General features: G+C 32.8%; 2 protein-coding genes across 4 annotated transcripts; one reads left to right on the forward strand and one right to left on the reverse strand.

Annotated features, from left to right (window-relative positions):
• The first annotated feature begins 55 nt into the window (after positions 1–55).
• Positions 56–12,044, forward strand: LOC124454867 (fibrinogen C domain-containing protein 1-B-like). The gene is made up of 4 exons (XM_047005620.1): positions 56–208; positions 323–375; positions 6,038–6,441; positions 11,620–12,044. Exons 1-4 carry the CDS (start codon positions 56–58, stop codon positions 11,880–11,882), a joined length of 873 nt encoding a protein of 290 aa, XP_046861576.1. The 3' UTR covers positions 11,883–12,044.
• Positions 12,045–12,471: 427 nt separating this feature from the next.
• On the reverse strand, positions 12,472–19,183 carry LOC124454980 (choline kinase alpha-like). 3 transcript variants are annotated; one of them, XM_047005739.1, is made up of 10 exons: positions 18,803–19,183; positions 17,762–18,002; positions 17,279–17,412; positions 16,971–17,078; positions 15,818–15,876; positions 15,657–15,741; positions 14,976–15,084; positions 14,283–14,374; positions 13,841–13,922; positions 12,472–12,659 (listed from the first exon to the last, which is right to left on the reverse strand). In XM_047005739.1, exons 1-10 carry the CDS (start codon positions 18,961–18,963, stop codon positions 12,630–12,632), a joined length of 1,101 nt encoding a protein of 366 aa, XP_046861695.1. In that variant the 5' UTR covers positions 18,964–19,183; the 3' UTR covers positions 12,472–12,629. The 3 variants fall into 3 exon arrangements, with proteins under 3 accessions (XP_046861695.1, XP_046861696.1, XP_046861697.1); XM_047005740.1 differs by lacking the exon at positions 16,971–17,078; XM_047005741.1 differs by lacking the exon at positions 14,283–14,374.
• Positions 19,184–21,302: the final 2,119 nt, after the last annotated feature.

Raw genomic sequence — 21,302 nt, forward strand, 5'->3', positions numbered from 1 at the left:
AATCTATATATCATCAACACACGACATGCACACGACACACGTGTACCTTATGAACATGGCGGCAACTGGAAAACAGTATGAAGTATTAACTGACTTGCAAAAAGCTATCTTGAAATCTTATGACGATCAGGGAATGAATACAACCTCAAAGGAGAAACATAAAACAATACAAAAGGCAGCTGATGAGACAAGAATTACATTTGAAAAGGTGAGTGAGTATTTCTACCTACTTTTTACTTGGAAGGGCAGGCTACCCCTGTACTCTCAGAATTGTGCGCACTAAAATGTCGTATCCAAATCTGTGACCTCAACCTATTTCTAGGTTGAAGTATTAACATACAAATATTTTTTAGAAGGTACTAAAATTTTTCATACGTAAGTTTGTTTGGAAAGGCATATATACGCAACTACAAATATACACGTTAATGATGTTGCATTGCCTATGTTGAGAAGCTGCGCATTATTTCTTCGACTAGATGCGCTTTTAGAATAATCACAAAATAAACTTAATGGTAATATTTTGGCCTTGCGTGATGTGCTTTTGCATAGGAAAGACTAAAATTAAGAATAATTTGGGATATCAAATGATTTGTGTCGGAATGATTTTGTAGCAGTTTTTGGTTTGAAAAAATATCAATATGTTAAATTCAATTCTAGTCCGTGATACTTATAGTCCTTTTTATGAAGATTCTTTTCTTGCCATTGTCTACGTGCAAATGAAGTGAACATTATACTTATAAAAGATAGCTTTTACTATAAAACATATAAATTCATTTTTGACGGTGTGAATTTCTAGCTGAAAATCTATCATATGAGCAAATTTGTATATTCCATTTCATTCATAGTAATTTATTTAAGTCAACGAAGCTCGTTAAGAAATCTGACAATTTGTGTAATATCTTGCAGGTTTAGTTACATCAAGCAGTAGTAACTGGAATGATCCAGCATTGGTAATAACTATTTAATATTTACTTTATGAGAAAGTACATTTCCTTACCTCTGTCTTGAGTATTTATAAAAGAAGACGTTTTTTTTGATAAACATTATTAATAATGAAATTGACCGACAAAAAGCAAATTGCCGTATACTTTGTGTAAGACTTGATGCAACTTGTCTCGCAAAAAACTCTGACCGCTGCGATGTATCAAGAAAAAGCAAACGGCGTAACAGCACAGCGCCCAAATCGATGGTGAAAAAACAAATTTCTATTATTTTTCCAAATGAAGGCAGATTTATTGATATAGTTCTACTGTGACGTCTTCTCTCTCATTTCTTTGACGTTTGTGGTGAAAGTAAATTGCAAAAAATTTTGATGTTTTTTGCTTTGTTCTCACGCAATCTTGGATTTATCATGCATGTCATGCGACTATCTGATACATTATCTGGTTTGTGAAGCAATAATATTGTTCCCATCCAAGAGAATGTTTGCACAGCACCTACAGACAACACAATATATCTAAATATTTGTTGTTCAGTTTTTAGAGTTACACCATTACAGTTATTCTCAATTTGAGAATTTATGTAGAAATTCACACACAAATTAATACAGTTTTGCACAATTTTATATCTTTGGAGTGATTGTTATATTCGCCAATTAGCATATTTATATAGAAAAATATATTTTGGTCATTTCGGAATCCAAATCAAGGAATATAAATGTTATATCCTTATTTAAAGGTCATAAAACTGTAGTTAAAACATACAAACACAACTTTGAGAAAGTTTTAATGGTTTACATTAACTTTACTATAGTCAGAAAACTGCATTTGGAATTACAACAAGACAGTAGTGAGCACAGTCTGTGAGAGTTTTCAACCGGAAAGTAACGTAATAGCAAGTAAAGCAATAGAAGTGACAAGGGATAAATACCAAATAGATTGACATTGGCGGAAATGGTGTGGAGATACTTGTATATATTCAGAAGGAATTTCCAAATTGTCGCCACACATAAAATAAAAGCAAAGTGTGAACAGTCTGTGTAGACACAGCGTGAAATTTATGCTCACGCTTGCGTAGTAAGTTTTAAAGTTTCTAGCCAAATGATCAAACTCATAAATTATAAATGCAAAATGCTGTCATATGTTAATAATATTTTTCTTTAAAATCAAATTGGAAACCAAAAGTAAATCCAATTTTGTGGATATGAAACTCTAAATTACTGCTATAAACAATAACACAATAGCCAAAAGAAATCATTGCAGTTTTTAAAATGCAGATCACCCCGCCTTGAGAATGAACAAAAAATACGCTGTCAAAGACACATTCATTTTTACATAACATTTAAGCCTATTACTGCTAGTAATTGTAAATTCAAAAGAAACCCCGTTATTCAAAAAGACTTTGAATGAAAATGCAAACAAACCTTAGTGTTTCTGGAGATAATTTACATACATGCTACATCTGTATAGTACTCTCTTTTATCACTAAAATATCGAATTTCGCGATCATCAACGACTTGTGATGGTATCAAAATTGACACTAAACATCACAATGGATTTTACCATTATCATGACGCAATTGTCTCCAGGTTTCTCCTCGGAAAAATTATTGAAATGATTAAAGCATTCCAGTCGACAAAAGGCGTATTCCTGAAAGAAAAAGAGCAGTAATCAAGCTGATAAAGTCATATTAACTACACCTCAACGTTAGCCTTCAGGAGGACCATAACATCATCTAATTATACTGAAAAGGCAATCTTATCAAAATAAAACTTACAAAGGAGTAATTGAGAAAATAATTACTGCAAAAATGTTAACACGTTTGTGTACATGCTAGTGGAGCAATTCAACGTTCTTCATGGACGCCGGAACGTCGATAATAGGGAGGGGGGAAAATATTCATATATGTGTGTTTTAGCTGATTACTTTTTTTTGAAATGAATTGTTTTTTAAGGAGATGTGACTACGAATATATGAATATTCTTCCCCCCTTCAATTAAAGACGTTCCGGCGTCCCTGACGTCCTACAATACATGAATTAAATTGCACGCAAATAACTTGGTTTGCCTGTTTTAGTTTTAATAGTATTTCCTTTGAACATATTTTACTGAACACAAAGAGAAATGTTTTTTATCGATCATTTATAAAACAACTACAATAAAAAATGCGTACGCAACTTGGTGTACAGCTGGGTTTTCTTTTGCTTGTGAAAATGTGGAAGTCGATCTGAGCCACTGAACTAAAATACATGGAACGCTACCAGTAATAGAAAAGCCTAATAATTTTTTGAAGCCAAATTTTACACCCAGACACGCGAGATTACATCCAGACACGCGTGTGTAGTCAATCAATTTTCACTCCGCGAGAAAATCTCGAAACACTACACACGCGTATCTGGTGTAAGATTTGGCTTCAATTATTTTCTTAAGGTAGCGTTCCATCTGTTTTTAGTTTAATGATCTTAGCTTTTATTAACTTAACATAACAAGTTCCTGATCTCAGTTCTTTTTACTGGAATGTGCTAACATTCACGACATTATCAGACAAGGAGCATGCATTTTTTAACATCATTGTAAGACTATGACTAGTAGTAGTAGCTTAAACAGAGAAGGACAACGTAATGCATACGTATGTAGCTACGTATAAAAATAAGCATTCATTTATCATGTAAGAAATAGAAAATATTTTCCGTGTTTCTACACGCGAGAAAGTTTGAGAGAAATAAGAAGTTGCCTGTCAACTTGCACGAATTGCGACGGCGAGTGCTTCTGAGCAATTTTGAGTTGCTCAGAAACTTTCACAAGTACGTATTTCTATAACTCAATGGAAACAAGTAAATATGTTTTTTATTACATTCATAAAATAGCCTATTAAAGCAATATTAAAAAGACAAATTTATTGACATGTTCTTTTAGAAATTTTCTTATAAAGTTTCCGCACACACTATGCAATCTGCGATACTTTTACGAGACTGTAATAGAGTTTCTGAAACACGGAGTTTTCGGGCATTCAACCAATCAGCGCCCGCGTCTTCAAAAATATTTTGTAAATTTATTTTCAACCTACCAGAAAATCAAAGATGAAGACAACTTTAAACAGGGAAAACCGTCAGTATCATCTACTTTTCTAGCTAATCCTACATCGTACGTACGCTCAGTCAGTCATAATGTATGATATCAACTATAATCACAAAATCATGTTAATACCTCACCTGTAGACACACTAGTTTCCCAAAAAGGTCTCCCCCATGTGACCTTGCCGTTTCTCCCTAGTCCCCGTGACCGTTCGTTGTTTGAGTGACTGACGTTATTTATAAACTGAGTACTTATCATTATTGCATAGTGACATAAATAATAAAAACGACACGTCAATAATTGTACCCAAAAGCTTCAATTTTCATCCACTTGACAATAAAAATATTTCTCGGGTAATAACGCAAACACTATAGATTGATATCGTAATTAAAGAACTCATTATGGAACTTTAGGAAATTATACTTCAAACCACAAAACAATACAGGACGTGTGTACAAGCTACGTTTTTAGCTAGCAAAGGTTTTAGCTAGCAAAGGTTTTTAGCTGCGAATCAAATTAATACAAACAAGGTGGACTTTTGTTAATTATTAACTATTAATTATTATTATGATATGTGTTATAGGAAGACATATTCTAGTACTTTATGATTTATATATGAGTTTTGTCTTAATGTGTTAGGTATCACAAAAGAGATAGTTAATGTGAACAATGTTTGTTCACCAATAAACCAATCTTTCCATTATCATCAAGCAAGAAAATATTTCTACAAGCTTCTAGGAGTTAAACAAAAATCGGCTTTTATGGCATTTAAACATGCCCAAAATATCGGAAAAGTGCTTTTCTATGTAATTTAGGTAAATTGAACACAGCTGCATGTGCAAAATATAATTTATTCTTCATGATGGTGACTATATAATTGTTGCCAAAAACGTTTTTCAAACATAAAGTGTTTCTTTCTTTTGTGCAAGATGTTGATGCGTGTTTTTGTGATTTTTCTTTTAGTTGCTTTCTGCAATGCATCAAATAATGCTTGTCAAAGTTCACAAAGTGTTTTTATAAAGACAAAAAACAACGGTATGTTACAATATAACAAAGATAATAATAACGTATATGAATTTAAGGATATAAAAACTCGTATGTTTAAAACGCGCATGTTTTAAAAACCATTTTTGTGTTTATTAACTTAACGCGAGGGAAACATATTTTTCGTTGAACCTTTAACAAAGCTCGAGGTCTTCACCGAGATAAAATCGACCGAGGGCTTTTTAGCTATATACAGAGAACATACGGCGAGGTTATCTACTCAAAGACTAAAATCCAATATTTAACGGTAATGACCGAGCAGACAAGGTTGGTTGGCTTATTACATGACTTGAAACAAATCTTTCTATCTAGCTTGATTGGTCTTTAGCTTGATTTGCCAGTAAAATAATTTCTTTGAAATTGTGTCATCACATCTAAATAATAAAACTTACTTCTCTTGTGTCTTTAATTTCTTCGACTCATTTTCGTATATTGCTTGCGTTCAATGCCAAAACTTGTGTAAAAACTCTGGTAGGTGAAAGCTTGTAAAGGTAATTCATCCGACAGATATATAGTTATAAAGTTTATTAGTTTTGTTAATCAGAAATTTTATCTGCCACCACTCACGCTTAATAAAAATCATGCAGTTTTGCAAGGATAAGTTTACACTTTTGAAATGACATATAATTGGCAATACTATAAAACTATACGCCTAAAGGTTTGGGCTCATTTGAGTTTATTTATAGAAAGCGTCTTTATGTAGTGCAGCCCAAGAATTTTTTTGTTAACTGCAGGTGAAAAACGTATATTATTCTTAATTTCTCATCTTTATGTTTGTGTTACGGAATCTATCTCCCGGCTAAGTTTGATGTTGAATTTCTACATCTAACAATGCATACATGAATTCATCAATCGTTACAAGTAAAAACAACTAACTATACGTTGATACAAACTTGAGCCTAATTCACACGACATTAGCTAATCTGGGCTCAACCAAGATTCAAATGTATCCTCAAACCCATAAGACGTACAATGCAATAGCTTTTTTAATAAAACTTTTTTTCAGGAAAAGAACTGTGCAGATCTTTACAAAAAAGGTGAAAAAAATAACGGAGTTTATGTAATTGATCCAGATGGCCAGGGCAGATTCCGTGTCTTCTGTGATATGACGTCATCTGGTGGAGGTTGGACTGTGTTTCAACGTCGTCAAGATGGAAGTGTAAACTTCTATCGCGGTTGGAAAGACTATAAACAAGGATTTGGTAATCTTACTTCTGAATTCTGGCTTGGATTGGATAAAATATACCGACTAACATCAGCCAAGAGAAATAAACTTCGTGTTGACCTGGGAGACTGGTCAGGAAACAAAGCATATGCTGAATATGATTATTTTGTTGTAAAGAATGAAAGTAAAAAATATCAACTAAGTCGTGGAGCATATTCTGGTGAGTCAATACGTATATATAAACGGGAAAATTTCTAAGCGTAAGTTTGACATATGCAAAATGTTGGAATGATTTGAGTGATTGCAGTTTGCGATGGGGGATTCTGCAAGTTTTGAAAAAAACGGATAGTAACGGTTGGTTTCAAACTAAAGCCTTGTTTATCAATAAAACTATAATTAATTTTGAGCTTAAAAACTTACCGAAAAAATACAACAAACAAATGTAAACTAAAAAGTCGTTCCAATTTGCGAACGATTCTGTTGCAAAGATTGATTGTAACATGTAATAATTGTGATTAACTTATCATCAACATTAAATGCAAATTCAACTGCAGCTTTGTAAAGTACGTAAAGATAACCTAGCACCTGAACAGCATGTAGTTAATAAACACGACTAAATTATTTGGTACATAAGAAAGAATCTATACTGTGAATACCATTGTCTAATGTTCATTGACTGAAATCTTTTTTATAAAATGCAAGCATTGAAGTAAGCTCTAGTAAATAATTGTAAATGCAAGTTTCAATGCCTAAATGATGTATACATTATAACTTGTTCTTGCATGTAAAAGTTTTTTATGAACTTAGCAACAACCTAAACATAACAAAAATTTATTTAAGTTTACACGGACAATTCACATTTATAAGCATGAAACACAAATATATCAATTGAGCGTCGGAAAGTTTCCAGGTACGCCATCAAGTAAGGTCGGTTTCATAAGTCAAACTTTACATGCACCGAACAGAGCCCTCTATTTGTAAAAGTTGGGACATGTATTGTTCTCTGGTTTGCAAACGTTGACTGGACAATATCGATCACATGATTAATTTCCGCATTTTCGTTCCTAATTTTGAAATTTCAACTAGTGTTTATATAGCGATTATTACAAGTTTCTTTGTATTTTGAGAAAATATTTTGATTTTTTGGAAGTATGGTTACAGTAATTGATTATTTGATAGCTAAAACATGTAACTCCATATCGCCAGATTCATGGAATCGGGAAAAAAGAAAGAAATGGCTTTACGATAGATTGGATTGTGCGTAGTGGCCATTGTGTCTAACTGACCTTGACCTAAAGGTTTCTTTACGAAGATTGTTTTCGAGTAAAAAATCATTGGAAATATTTGTCCTAATGCTAACGATTCAATAGTTTTCCAACATACAGAGCCTGTGCTTTATAGAAAGATTATGACTTATCATTATGTTCAGAAATGACTCTAATTTACAAGTTCTTAACCACTTCAAGAGATAATAATTGCTGATCCAATATGCTAAAATAATATACTTTCGAATATTGTATTTTGCATCTTTAGGAAATCCTTTGAAAGTATAGTATCAGTAATCATAAATAAAATATTTACTGAAACAGCTGGGTAAAATACATTACTGGTAATAAAATATATATTCTGACTGTACTTTAAACCAGAGCATGTTCGATTTGGTTATCAATGATTTTTTCTGAATATTGTATTTTGCATCTTTAGGAAATCCTTTGAAAGTATAGTATCAGTAATCATAAATAAAATATTTACTGAAACAGCTGGGTAAAATACATTACTGGTAATAAAAGATATATTCTGACTGTACTTTAAACCAGAGCATGTTCGATTTGGTTATCAATGATTTTTTCTGGTCTTTATATAATGAATGATTTGGTGTGGTCTTTGGTCTTTATAATTTGGAAAAACATGCAGAAGTTTTGTCATTACTCAACTTATTAATTTTTTAAGCTAGATTAAAAATTAGATTAGACTCATATACAATGTCAAAGTCTGTGCAAACAGTAACATTTGTAGCAAACAAGACTGTTCTTCAACAGCAGAATTGTTTTATAATACACAAACATAATTTCCTTTTCAACAAATGCTTCACCAAATAGAAGCCTATACCGTTTTGCATTGGAGTTAAACTTTAACTATAATCACAGTTTCACAAGCAATAAAGAAATCAACAACTTCACATTAAATTAATAGAATATAAGAGCTACTGCATCTAACAAATATTTTATATTCATAATTCTCCAGCAAAAAACCTTTGTAATCTGTCTGCATTAAATTTTTATGCCTGGACTACATTGCAAAATATGTACTAGCTAAGCAAAATTTCATTACTACAGTGCTTCAAAACAAAACTTTGTACAACTATGGATAACACCTATTCAATGGTAGGCACAGTTTAAGTCAAAATACATATATTAGTCAAAATACAATATAACAGCTCAATTTTTACTTTTTTAACATTCGCTCCCTCCCGAATCTGGATTTCTATTTCTGCTTATATTAATGACAACCAGCGAAAACAACCGCAATACCGTAAGCATAAAATGTTGAAAATAATGCTTCAAGTTTTTGTGAAATAGACATACACATTTAAATGAGGTAAATCTACTGGAAAATAACGTACATTTTGTCAAATAATGTTTAGCTATATTAGAAATAAGTATCAAACGGCATTCTTAACACTGTCAATGTGTCGTTAAGCTTTGATGCATAATACCATGCGCAATACTTGTGTTTTTGACTGTTTGTGAACAGCTTGGTGCAACTGTCTTTCTTAAATAGATGGGTAAATCTTAGTTAGAATGTCCAAAAAGGAGTTAGAAAAAGTTAACTTACCCCTACGATTTAATCGACTGGAAATATATTGTAAGTAGGTATGTAATTTTTTTGAGTTTTTTTGGTAAGATTGATTCTGGGTGTCTTATAAAGTATTATGATATTCTGATAAATCTACTAAGACCTTATGAGAAAAATATCTTGAACTAGGAGAGCAAAAGAACAAAATTCAGAAAGTCTATAATCATGTTGCTGGTTCTGTTTTGAGCTAAGATATTAGAAACTGGATTGTCATTGACAACCATGGATCTACTACTGAACAGAACTACATTAATTTACCATTGAAAGTACTATTTCTTAAAATTAAAGTGCATTGGTTTCTCTGACATAACACTTTTCTTATTGCTGCATGAAGGCAAACCTGTTTAAATAATTATAATGTAGGTAAAGATATTTAGCATGTTGTATAATTGTTATTGTACAGTCATTATTTATAATATTATGGCCTTGTGTTATGTATGTCAAGAAGAACTTATTTACTCTCAAAAATGCTAACCTTCTTGCACAATTTTTCTCTTGTGTCCTTACAAATTACAGTTACCTATACTAATTTTTTTAGGTTCAAACAACTTGAAAACTATTGAATTTTACATTATGCCTTTGAATTTTTCTTTTTGTCTTTTGGTAAAAATATCAGTGAATGACTTAAAAATCAAGTTTTTCTAATATAGGATTTTGTACAAAGTAACTATACATAATTGGAAAAGTCTCATGTTGAAGACAGATGTCGCTTCTTTTACTGGATTGCTACTCTTATTCTTTTAAATGATATCCTAATTCTTCAAAAGACATAAAAAGTTCTTTGCCATCAATTTTTGCTTCTTCCACATTCAACTTCAACGCAACCAATGCATCTTATGTGAATTTTTAATCACCTGGAACTGAATAACGTATGGATTTGTCAGATGATGCAGTACTAAATTTAATGTTTCATGCATGTCATCATAAGCTTTTCTTGAGCAAATATTTCAAGGTAGGCGCAAAATTTGGCACATTATTGAACAAAGTAGTTTTTATCTTCATTTTGATGTACTAACCTATTTACTACCCTGCATAACAAACAATTCATTTACAGAAACACCAGATGGCATTTATAAAACTTTTAGCAAAAAGCAAACCTTTACACACTATCATCATGATTTTCCATAATCTGTCAAATTGTCCAGGTTTGCTGTTTAATACAGGTATTTTTACGACATGTACCAAATCGTTCATTAATTAATCCTGCACTGCATTTGATTTCAATACAGTTCTTTCCTTAATATTTGCTTCATATTTTCAGAAAAACATCATGAACAAATCCTCCATTTCAACTCAGTTGAAACAAGGAGTTTTAAGATATGCATATCGCGATAAGAACTGGTTGCTTTGCCTCGTCTAGCAAGCGATTAAGTAAAGAACAAATAAGACTGCATAAATATTACTTAGATTATAACCTAGGAGTAAAAATATTCACAAAATATATACCATCACACTTCAAGTATTGACTTAAATCAAAACACAGAACACTTTAAATAGTAAACAATCTTACGTTGCTTACCGGTGTCATGAAATGTTTCCTTTGACATTACTTCAGCATCCGTATACCAAACAAGTTTGCAGCATGTTTTAAAGATAAAATTTCTAAAGTTTTTGCTTGGCATTGATAATTTATATAATCGCAACTGTGGTTGTCAAATCCGGGTGGGCGAAAAAATTTTATTTTATGAGCCCGCGTCTTTCCGCTGACTTTGAAACCAAAATCCGCCATGTTATTGACCACACGGCCGCGCGCTAATAATTTATAGTAATTTGGTTGACATTTCCTCCAGGTCTTATAGAACTCAATGGTCACAATTAGTTTAAAAGCACGAACTAGTCAACAGCGAATGTAGCTCAAATCCACGAAATTGAGTTTGGTTTGCAGTAATTATTCACAAAACGCCAAAAGCTAGATTGTGGTTTCCGATATATTTAAAATTTCCATCAAACTAGGCTGAATTTCTTTATTATTTTGCTCATTTAGCCATTTTCACACAGTTTTATTACAAGTTTAACTTGCAAGTAGTCACGAAAATGGCGGCGCCGCGCTCGCCCCAGACCCCTTTTTCTAGCTCTGGCACCGAACGCATTAAAGACAAAAGAAAATGAGATAAAATTCCAAATTATCTGTTGTTTTAAATGCATTCGGCTTATTTAAAACGCTACGTATGAAACAGGCCAAAGCAAACAAATTTTGAAAATCTATAATATAATAAGAATCAGTCCAAGTAACAATTGAGATCAATGTGAATAGACTGGGTAGAGAAAAAACTTCAGGGCAATGAAGGTGGGGTGAAAGAAAGTTAAAAAGCCTTCGTGACATGTAGCTAATTCGTAGACAACTTTTACTTTTGCGATTTACTTGATTTCGAGAAGGATAAATGGTTTAATAAATTAGTAACAACAACTATAATACCAGCGATATTGTCCAGTCAACATAATTGTGCATGATTTGGTTGGGACTTCCGCAATTCTTAAGGAGAATTGTAATAACATCAGCTAAATGACGTAAAATTTTTCTGAGCAAAATTACTTTTTTTAGGAACTGCTGGAGATTCATTACGTATTCATAATGGCATGGCGTTTTCAACAAAAGATTCAGATAATGACAAAAGTGGAAGAAACTGCGCCACTGTCCTGAAAGGTGCTTGGTGGTATAATAATTGTCATTCTTCCAATCTGAATGGGCACTACTATAGTACAGCATTCGACGGTGGGAGAAGTGTGAGTTGGTATTATTGGAAAAAAAACAAAAAATCCTTAAAGTTTACTGAGATGAAAATGAAAACCATAAAGAATTTTTAAATATTGTGTTTCTTAACTTTCATGAATATATCTTATGAAACTTTGCATAATATTGACATTTGATAATAACTCTTTCAATAGAACCTTTACAATCATCATTCTTTTAAAACAGCGTGGAAAAAATTGTTGAAAAATGCTGTGGTGAAATAATAATTTCCTTTCCCAAATGATGGCAGATTTAATGCTATAGTTTTGCAGTGACGTCTTTTCTTTCATTTCTTTGACGTTTGCGCTGAAAGTTAATTGCAAAAAATTTTAATGTTTTTTGCCTCGTTCTCACGCCATCTTGGATTTGTCATGCATTTCATGCGACTATCTGATATATTATCTGGTTTGTCATGAAGCAATCTTGTTCCCGCCAAAGAGGATGGTTGCACATAACCTATTGACAACACAGTGTGTTTAACTCCTTGTTGTTTAGATAGAGTTAAACCACTAGATAATTCATTGGAAAATTTGAGTAGAAATTCACACACAAGTGAACGCAGTTATACACACCTTACATTTAAGCCCATTACTGTTAGTAATTAGAAAATCAAAAGAAACCCCGTTATGCAAGAAGACTTTGAATGAAGACGCAAACAAGCAATTGTGTTGGTGGAGATAATTTACATACATGCTACATCTGAATGACATTCTTTCTAATCACCAAAAAATGTACTTCACCCTAAACATCACAATGGATTTTACCATTATCATGACGCAACTTGTCTCCAGGTTTCTCCTCGGAAAAATGCCTGAAATGATTTAAGCATTCCATTCGAAAAGGGCGTATTCCTGAAAAAGAAAGTAATCAAGCAGATGAAGTCATATTAACTACAGCTCAACTTTAGCCTTCAGGAGGACCATAACATCATCCCATTATACTGAAAAGGCAATCTTATTAAAATAAAATTTACTAAGGATTAATTGAGAAAATATTTACTGCAAAATGTAAACAAGTTTGTGTACATGTTAGAGGCCCATTCAACGTGCAATAATGCACCAGTTAAACTGCATGCAAATAACTCTGTTTGTCTGTTTAGGTTTTAATAAAATTTTTGAATTCATTCGTTTTCATTATTTTTATTTCATAGAAGAAACAGAATATATATTTCGCAAAACATGTTTTGTTTAGATAGATAATTTTATTTTAACACGATTACCATTGTCAACATACAAGTTGATTTCCACATGGGGCGTGTGCAAATAACACTGGGCAATGGTGATAAAAGGCTTGTACCTCACAGTTCTTTTTAAGAACTGTTTAAACTACCATCTTGCAGTTAACGTAATATTTGCGTAAAATTTTCTATTTAAGTTGAGGTTCGCATTTCTCTAGATATTTTCTGACGTTTTTAAATACGTTGTTTGTGAGACTAATACGTTGTATGTGAGATTAATACGTTGTATGTGAGATTAATACGTTGTATGTGAGACTAATACGTTGTATGTGAGATTATTACGTTTTATGTGAGATTAATACGTTGTATGTGAGATTAATACTTTGAATGCGATATCCTTCGGTTAATAATACAGCTGGGAATTGTTTTATATTGATTTGATTCTTAAAAAAAATCCGTGCAAAGTGTTACGTTGCTTTAACGTTTGTCCGCAGTAGAAGGTGCTCATTATGTACAAATTAGTAAGACAATGAGATGCACAACGTATGAGAGATTTTGAATGGTAACCTCTGTTCTGAATAAATCCACATCGAGAGAACGTAGTGCAAAAGACCATGCATTTACACAAATGTTTGTGAAGTAACGCAAATTATTTGTAAAAGATGATGAAGTGGTGGTTCGCATTTCAACATTGTTCGATGTAGAATGTTCCTTATAAGATATGGTATTTTAAAAATAGCAAATGGTGTTTAGGATACATTACCACGGTACGACAATACAACAGCAAAAAGGCAATTCAGTCACGTGATGTAAATCTAACGGTAAACAACACTATTGAACAATTCATCTACTTACGAGATAACCAAAATTGATCGAGGATTTATAACTTTGAAGAATTGAAAACATCGCCCAAAAGAAATGAGAAAGAAGAGACAATCTATAGAAAAAGGAAAACAAAGCTGATGTTATTTCATAAATATTTTTAAAACATACGTAAAATTAACATTTATTCGCAGAAAAACAAAACCGACGCCAATATGTAAGCACTTGAGTACAAAAGGTAAAAAGTTACTTGAATAGGCTGTGTAATAAAAGCCTATAAAGGTATACATAAAACCGACCTAAATTAAATGGCGTCATTAAACCCTAAACTGACGTATTCCAAAAACTAAACCTTAAATAAACGAGAACTACGTCAGTCAATCAGTCAAGACATACGTACTCATAGAAATCTAAGAATTTCCAAAATTTATCTTGCGCTATATTAATATAAGAGGACGATTGTTAAAATATTTACCTATCAGCTTCGTCGATAACTTTTTCAATCTCGTCTAACGTGACGTCAGTCGTTTCATTGTAAGCTTGTAAATACGCACGGACGAAAAATACCTGAAATTTCGAAGAGTTTAGAATAAGAATTTTTCACGAAATTTTTATTTCATGAGCCCGCGCCTTTCCGCTGACTTTGACAACCAAAATCCGCCATGTTTTTGACCACGGGCCGCGCGCTAATAATTTATAGTAATTTTGTTAACGTGTTCCATCCAGGTCTCATAGAACTCAATGGAAATACCTCTACGGCAAAACACCGACGACAAAAAACCTCCACGGCAAAACACAGACAACAAAAAACCTCTACGGCAAACACCAGGGGGAAACCTGCACGGCAAAACACCGAGGGAAATACCTCTACGGCAAAACACCGAGAGGAGAAAGCAAAATAAGCAAAGAAATCAAAAGCAAAAAGAAAACACGAGAAAAACAGAAATAAAGTACTGAGAATAAATAGTTATACCGCAAGGAAAAACACAATCATCACATCATTAACACATGGTAGCTATAAATGTTGTAATTCAAATCAAGCAATAACAGATAGCCACATTGTAAACAGCAGATCATCCTTTTCATATGAACTATAGTTCGGGGGTTATTTTTAACCATAAAATTGTATTTATCTTTTCTGAAATTATTACATATATTAGTGAATTACCTTTTGATCATAAGAAGGATATTTGGTGACGTCTCCGGTAAAAAAGGGATAATGTGGATGATTATAATCAAATATCCATTCACTGAAATGATTACCAATATCGTATCCTCTTAATCAAAAAATAACAAATATTATAAAAAAGTTTGACAAGGTAAACGATGTTTAAAATAAGAAAAATTGAACAGTTTTGATGAAATAAATAATTTAAAATGTTCAAGAAGAAAGATAAGCAACCGGTTGAAAAGCATTATGGGTACAATATGGTTATTTTGTTGCCAGCTCTTCCCCCCTTGCTCAATTGATGACTGCTTTAAAGCCCGCCGCACACTGGTGAACTTGCCGCGCGTTCTCGTTATTCGTGACAAGTGTGATCGACAAAATTTCCTAGTGTGCGCAGAAGTTTTGAACAACATTTGTCATTCATGACAGATGAGTCAAATATCAAATGCGCGTTTGTTTAATTTTGTCGATCACACTTGTCCCGAATAACAAGTACGCGCGGCAAGTTTACCAGTGTGCGGCGGGCTTAAATGAACAAACAAAACCCTTGCTATCATAATATTTGACAACTCTACGCAGCGCAAAGATGAAATAATATTCCAGATATAGAACAAAATGTCTCCTTTCTTCCTTCCTCATTTGCGGTTTAAACGAAAATCATCCTTCTCTCTTTTTTTTCACCTGTAGTTATAACAAGAATATTCGAAATCAATCACACGAATTTTTGCCTCATCGAGATCTTCATTTGCTTTCACCAACAAGTTTCCTGTAGGTATTTAAATTATATTTAACCTTTATTAAAAACCCATAATATTCACAATAACCTAGTTGGAAATCTTTACCTGGTTGTACGTCATTATGGCAGAAGAAAACTGGTGATTGGCTGTTTTCAACCACGTGCCTAACACATCAACAACAAAATAACAATAATGTAAGCAACACTTAAATTCATTCATCCTAAAACATCTTTTTGGCACATAAGTATTTCCAGTTTAATTAACTTTGTACATGGTTTGTGCATAGCATTTCAGCAGTTAATGTCTCATATTATATCATTAAATAAATTAATGATTTGTGATTATGTGAATTTAAAGTACTCAAAAATTTATTGTTTTTATTCATTTAGTACTGTGGTTGATTGACTGTGTGTCCAAATAAGTAAATACGTCATACAATTGCTTCAATATAATGTTCTTCTTTTTAAAAATTCTTAAGTAAAGGCTACGTAGTCCAAAGGCAGCATAATAAAAAAAAACGCAGAAAAATAAGAAGCCATTATTATTCTATCATGACGTTGATATTTGATCTTCATCTGGCATGAAGCATACATTTTTTAACATCACTGTCAGACTACTGGCTAGCAGTAGTAGTAGCTTAAACAGACAACGACAACCTAATGCATATGTATAAAAATAAGCATTCATTTATCATGTAAGTAATAAAAAAAGTTTTCTGTGTTTCTAAAGTTTGGAGGAAAAAATAAATTGCGTGGCAAGCACGAGCACGAATTGAGTACTTTCAATGAATTTCGAGTTGCTCCAAAACTTTCACAAGTATGTATTCCATTCATAAATTAAAAGCAACATTAAAAAGACAAATTTAACGACATATTGTTTAAATTTTCCGTGTCCACGCAAACCACGCAATCTGCGATACTTTTGCGAGACTGAAAAAGAGTTTCTGATACACGGGGTTTGCGAGCATTCAACCAATCAGCGCCAATCATAAATTTATTTTCAAAATATCAGAAAATCAAAGACTAAGACAACTTTAAACAGGGAAACCCATCAGTATCATCTACTTTTCTAGCTAATCCTACATTGTACGTACGCTCAGTCAGTCACAATGTATGATATCAATTATAATCACAAAATCATTTAAATACCCCACCTGTAGACACAATAGTTTCCCAACAAGCTCCTCCCCTCCACACGTGACCGGTCTCCCTAGTCCCCATGACCGTTCTCTTTTTGAGTAGCTGACTATTTTCCATACCTGATAAATTTGAGAATTTCATCAATATCAAATTTATGAAAAATTTCATCCAAGATCTTTAATTTATCAACATTGGAAAATTTAAGACCTTTAATTTCCTTCACAAATCTATCAAAAAAAAATAGACTATGTACAATCGACGGTATTATATACTGTACACTGTGATAAAATAATAATATAAGGACATGGTGAGGTCATTTCGAACAATATGAAGTCTTGAATATATTTTAAAAAAAGTTGTAACAGAAAGTGGGTTTACTTCAAAACTAATTCAGATTGGTGCAAAAGATTCAAAAAGTCAAACTCACATTTGAAGTGAATCCAAAAACCAAGTTCCTTCCTTTGAGAGAGGAAGTTTTAGCTTATGAAACGTAGCAACATGCTCAGCTATTTGTTGTGATAAACGAGGATACTGGACTTCCCGACTAGTCAATGCTCGAACCTTTAACAAATTACAACACAAGTAAATTAAACTTTGGTAAACAATGCAAAAATTAATGTTGCGAAAATTTCAACTATTTAACAGTTTAATTTAAAAATTTTAAATTCTTTCCAACACAAATGAGAATGAATTTATAATTTTTCTATACAGACTGTATAGTGAGCATGAAATAATCAATACTGATTATACTACTATCAGTGGAATACAAACTCAACTGTGCAAGAACAGATTTAAATTGATATTAAAGCTGGAAAGCTAGGGCACGTTCTTTCCATACAAGTAGGTGGTATACTCACTATAAAAAGATAAACTTTCCTTACATTAATCGCTGATTTTTTTTGGTACTTACATTAGGAATAAACTGTTCAAGTCTTCCTTCGGGAAATATACCATACAACTCTGGGGCCATCTTTTTTTCAGCTAAAAGGCCACAAATGATGCATTCCTCCATCATGCGAACATTGTTGTCAGACAAATCTGCATAGAATGCACCATATAGCCGAAGCAGTGCTTTGTTCACACCATCAGGATTTGAATTTGCATATTCATGTGGCAGAGAGCACAGAAACAAATGATTTGTTAATCCACCACTGTAATTGTTAAAAGCATATTGGTTAAAATAATCACTCAAACTATGCTTTCATCTCTTCTGAGTGGTAAGTTTATCAACAAAAGAACAACGATAAGCAAGCATAGAGGTAAGATTAGAGCATTGGTTAGATAAATATACAAAATAAGCCCATTCTTAGATTAATCATATCTTACAAGATTTTTTCTTCCGGAAATTAATTTCTAAATCAAAGGCACTATTATGATGGTATTTTGCATATAAAACAAGGATGCTTATTTTATTTCACGTATGTATTCTGCCTCCACCCCTGAACACAACTATAACAACTTTAAACAAGAAAATATCAGACATAAGAAATATCAGACATGGAAGTTGGAAATTACAAAAAAACTAGCTGCACTTGAGAAATTTTATCACTTTCATGGGAAGACACCAGAGAATTCTGCAATAGCAGAATTCAGTGTTTATTTGGCTGGCATAATTGCTGGAGAAATTTCTACATATTAAGATGAACATGGACTTTAGATGTGGCTTTTTACACACCCAAGATATCTTTTTGAAATCCATCACACTTTGCAATCTGCAGCCTTGCTAAACTACAGAAAATCTTGCATATCGCATCGAAACATATAAATCTTGAGAAGAAATTTAGTGTGGCAGCTAACACAAACAGCCCAGTACTCTTTAAAATGTTGGCAATAGAGATATAGAGAACATTTTCACCTTGAATATCATTGAGAACATTTTTACCATTAAATAATTGTCGCCCCATCTAAACAATATAGTTCTTACAGTTACGTATTTGAAAATTGTACTTACTGAATTCGTTCAATTTCAAAATGTTGTGGACTGATTTTCTTCCATTCCCCACCGAGATATTTTCGACATAAATTATAGCCGAAATCTTTGATCTTAACGTCAACCATTTTTCCAGTAAGAAAATAATTTTTCAAACCACGCAGAACTTTGTAGCGAGGCATGGTCGAAACCAGCCAAGCAACAACGCAGTCATTTTAGTGATGGCTTGAGAAATGTGTCGAATTTACTCGGGAAATGACAACAATCACTGATTCTACGGTCGTTGAAGGTCGATCATGAGATCGTTTGGTAAAATGAGGTGTAAAATTGCAAGAACTTTGCACAAAGTACATGCAACAAATGACATGATTCAACGTAAACAAAGCTTTAGCCATGTGATACTTATTCATTCGTGCACAGAAGGCGGTCTACCATTTCCTGTTATGAAGTGACGTGTAAACTTCATCCGTCAACATCACAATATCATATCCAACAAAACTAATCGTGAAAACGCAGAGCCAAAGGACTTCTAGAAAACGATTAACATGGTAATGAAATGTGCTTTTGGCTCTGAAAATGACTACCGCTAAGGTTGTCGAAACGTCAGTCAACAACAACAAAAACAGTCCTTCTCAGGACTATACCAACCTGGACGATCTACATTTACAAACATGTAACGATACTCCCGGGTTCAAACCATTTACTTGAAATGTGCATTGCTTACAGTAATAATATTAAGTAATTAAATTATCATCGTTTATTAGTAATTGCAAGTGATTAGTAATAGCAAGAAATGTACTGCAACCAGTGGCGTAGCTAAGAATTTCTTTGACAGTGCAGATAGATAAATTTTCCTACAACAGGGCGTGGCAATTTGGGCGTGGCTAAAAGAAATGTATTTTTTAAAAATGGGGTTTATAAACTGTGTACAATTGAATATACATAGGGCTTTACAATTTTAAAAAAAACAAGTGCAACAAATGTGAAATAACAAATAATTATTGAAAAAATCTTTTAGTTTTGTCGTTCATGAAAGACACTTGAGGTTCTCGAATCGAAATTTTTGAAATAATTTCTCGCGGTTGATGGAAATACATGCGAGATTCGAAAGGCGCTTTTCTGTCATAGTACTGCTTATCTGTTTTTTTTTTATCGGAAATGATTAGTGACATTGGAGAATAAGGAAATTTGATGGACACTAGACTTAACACGTGAATATCTTTTACAAATTGCTACCTATATGTAAATTACTGCAAAGAATTTGATAAAAAGCTTTTACAAATGGCACACAATCTATAGCTATTAATTTTCTTGGTGAGAATGGCTTTAAAGTCCAAATATATTTCATTTTTGTTGTACAACTGAATAAATAATCACTTTCATCACTTTCAAAATTCCCACAGGTTTCCAAGTTTCCGACAAACACCATCAATAACGTTGAGCGCGGGGGGAGGTGTAGCGGCTGAATTTTTGTGAAAACAATCAAAAAAAATTTTATCCAATCTGAATGAATGAGAAAACAATTTTAGCCAATCTGCATTGCGTTTGAGCATTCAAAAATATGACGAATGTTTAGATAAGTATCCTAGCATAGGTTTTGAGAAATATTTGGCGCAAAACCTGAAAATATTCGCATTTTTCATATGCATGGAAATACATTTTAATCTAAAAAAACTGCAAAATGCAGTAAAATTATTCGTGACTAATGAGATGTATTTTTTCGTGGTCTTCCATCTAATTATAAGATATTTATGGTTTTGTGAAAGTGTTTCTGTTAACGGTCGTTAAATTTGTATTGAGAGTTGCCTACCTTGTCAAGACCTTTAAGACCATACATACGTGTAACTCACGCGAGATTGCGTACGTAACAAACATAACAAACATTGCATATAAATCAAGAAATATACTTACTACATAAATCGATTGCATAAAAAACATAAACAGATTTCTGGGCCGCCAAAGGTAGGACATGCAATACTGGAAAGTTTCTACCTGTTAATGAAAGTGAACTAATATCTTCTACAATCTTAGGGAGAAACTGAAAAATTCTCTGTTGGCCTTGTACAATTCCTTGTACAAGAGTACTCTTCTCGCAACACTCCATCCGTATTTACAAATTTTGCAGAGTACACTTTAAATCTTCTTGCATGCAAATCTCTTGTAGTGATTGCTTCCTCTTCACTTTCAAAATCAGATTCCTCGTCCTAAAGCAAAGACACTGGTATGTATTTTTTCATGTCTTTAGCAAGATCGTGAACATTTCCCACTTCTATATACCACTTGAGCCAACGAGCTTAAAAAGTATAAGTATGATTCATCGATATTTCTTTAAACAACATCTCCAGAAGACTCGGTTTTGTTACTCGATTGTTTTGGTATTGAAACCTCGTCTTCGCCAGGGGTATAGAGCTTTTATCGTCGTCAACATGGTTGGAATCATTCGCATTTTCTTTGGTCCACGAGTCACATTCCAAATTCTCGAGTGTACGCTAGATGCTTCAACTACGTTCAGTTTCATCAA

This window comes from Xenia sp. Carnegie-2017, unplaced genomic scaffold, assembly GCF_021976095.1.
Source record: "Xenia sp. Carnegie-2017 unplaced genomic scaffold, XeniaSp_v1 HiC_scaffold_3, whole genome shotgun sequence".
Lineage (NCBI taxonomy): Eukaryota > Metazoa > Cnidaria > Anthozoa > Malacalcyonacea > Xeniidae > Xenia > Xenia sp. Carnegie-2017.

Coding starts and splice junctions, on each gene's coding strand:
- LOC124454980 (XM_047005739.1), bottom strand. CDS start 18,963: ATGCCTCGCTACAAAGTTCTGCGTGGTTTGAAAAATTATTTTCTTACT. Junction 17,413..17,761: donor TTGAACAGTTTATTCCTAAT/GTAAGTACCAAA, acceptor AATTTGTTAAAG/GTTCGAGCATTGACTAGTCG. Junction 17,079..17,278: donor TTTTTGGATTCACTTCAAAT/GTGAGTTTGACT, acceptor TTTTTTTGATAG/ATTTGTGAAGGAAATTAAAG.
- LOC124454867 (XM_047005620.1), top strand. CDS start 56: ATGGCGGCAACTGGAAAACAGTATGAAGTATTAACTGACTTGCAAAAA. Junction 209..322: donor CAAGAATTACATTTGAAAAG/GTGAGTGAGTAT, acceptor ACCTATTTCTAG/GTTGAAGTATTAACATACAA. Junction 6,442..11,619: donor AAGTCGTGGAGCATATTCTG/GTGAGTCAATAC, acceptor TACTTTTTTTAG/GAACTGCTGGAGATTCATTA.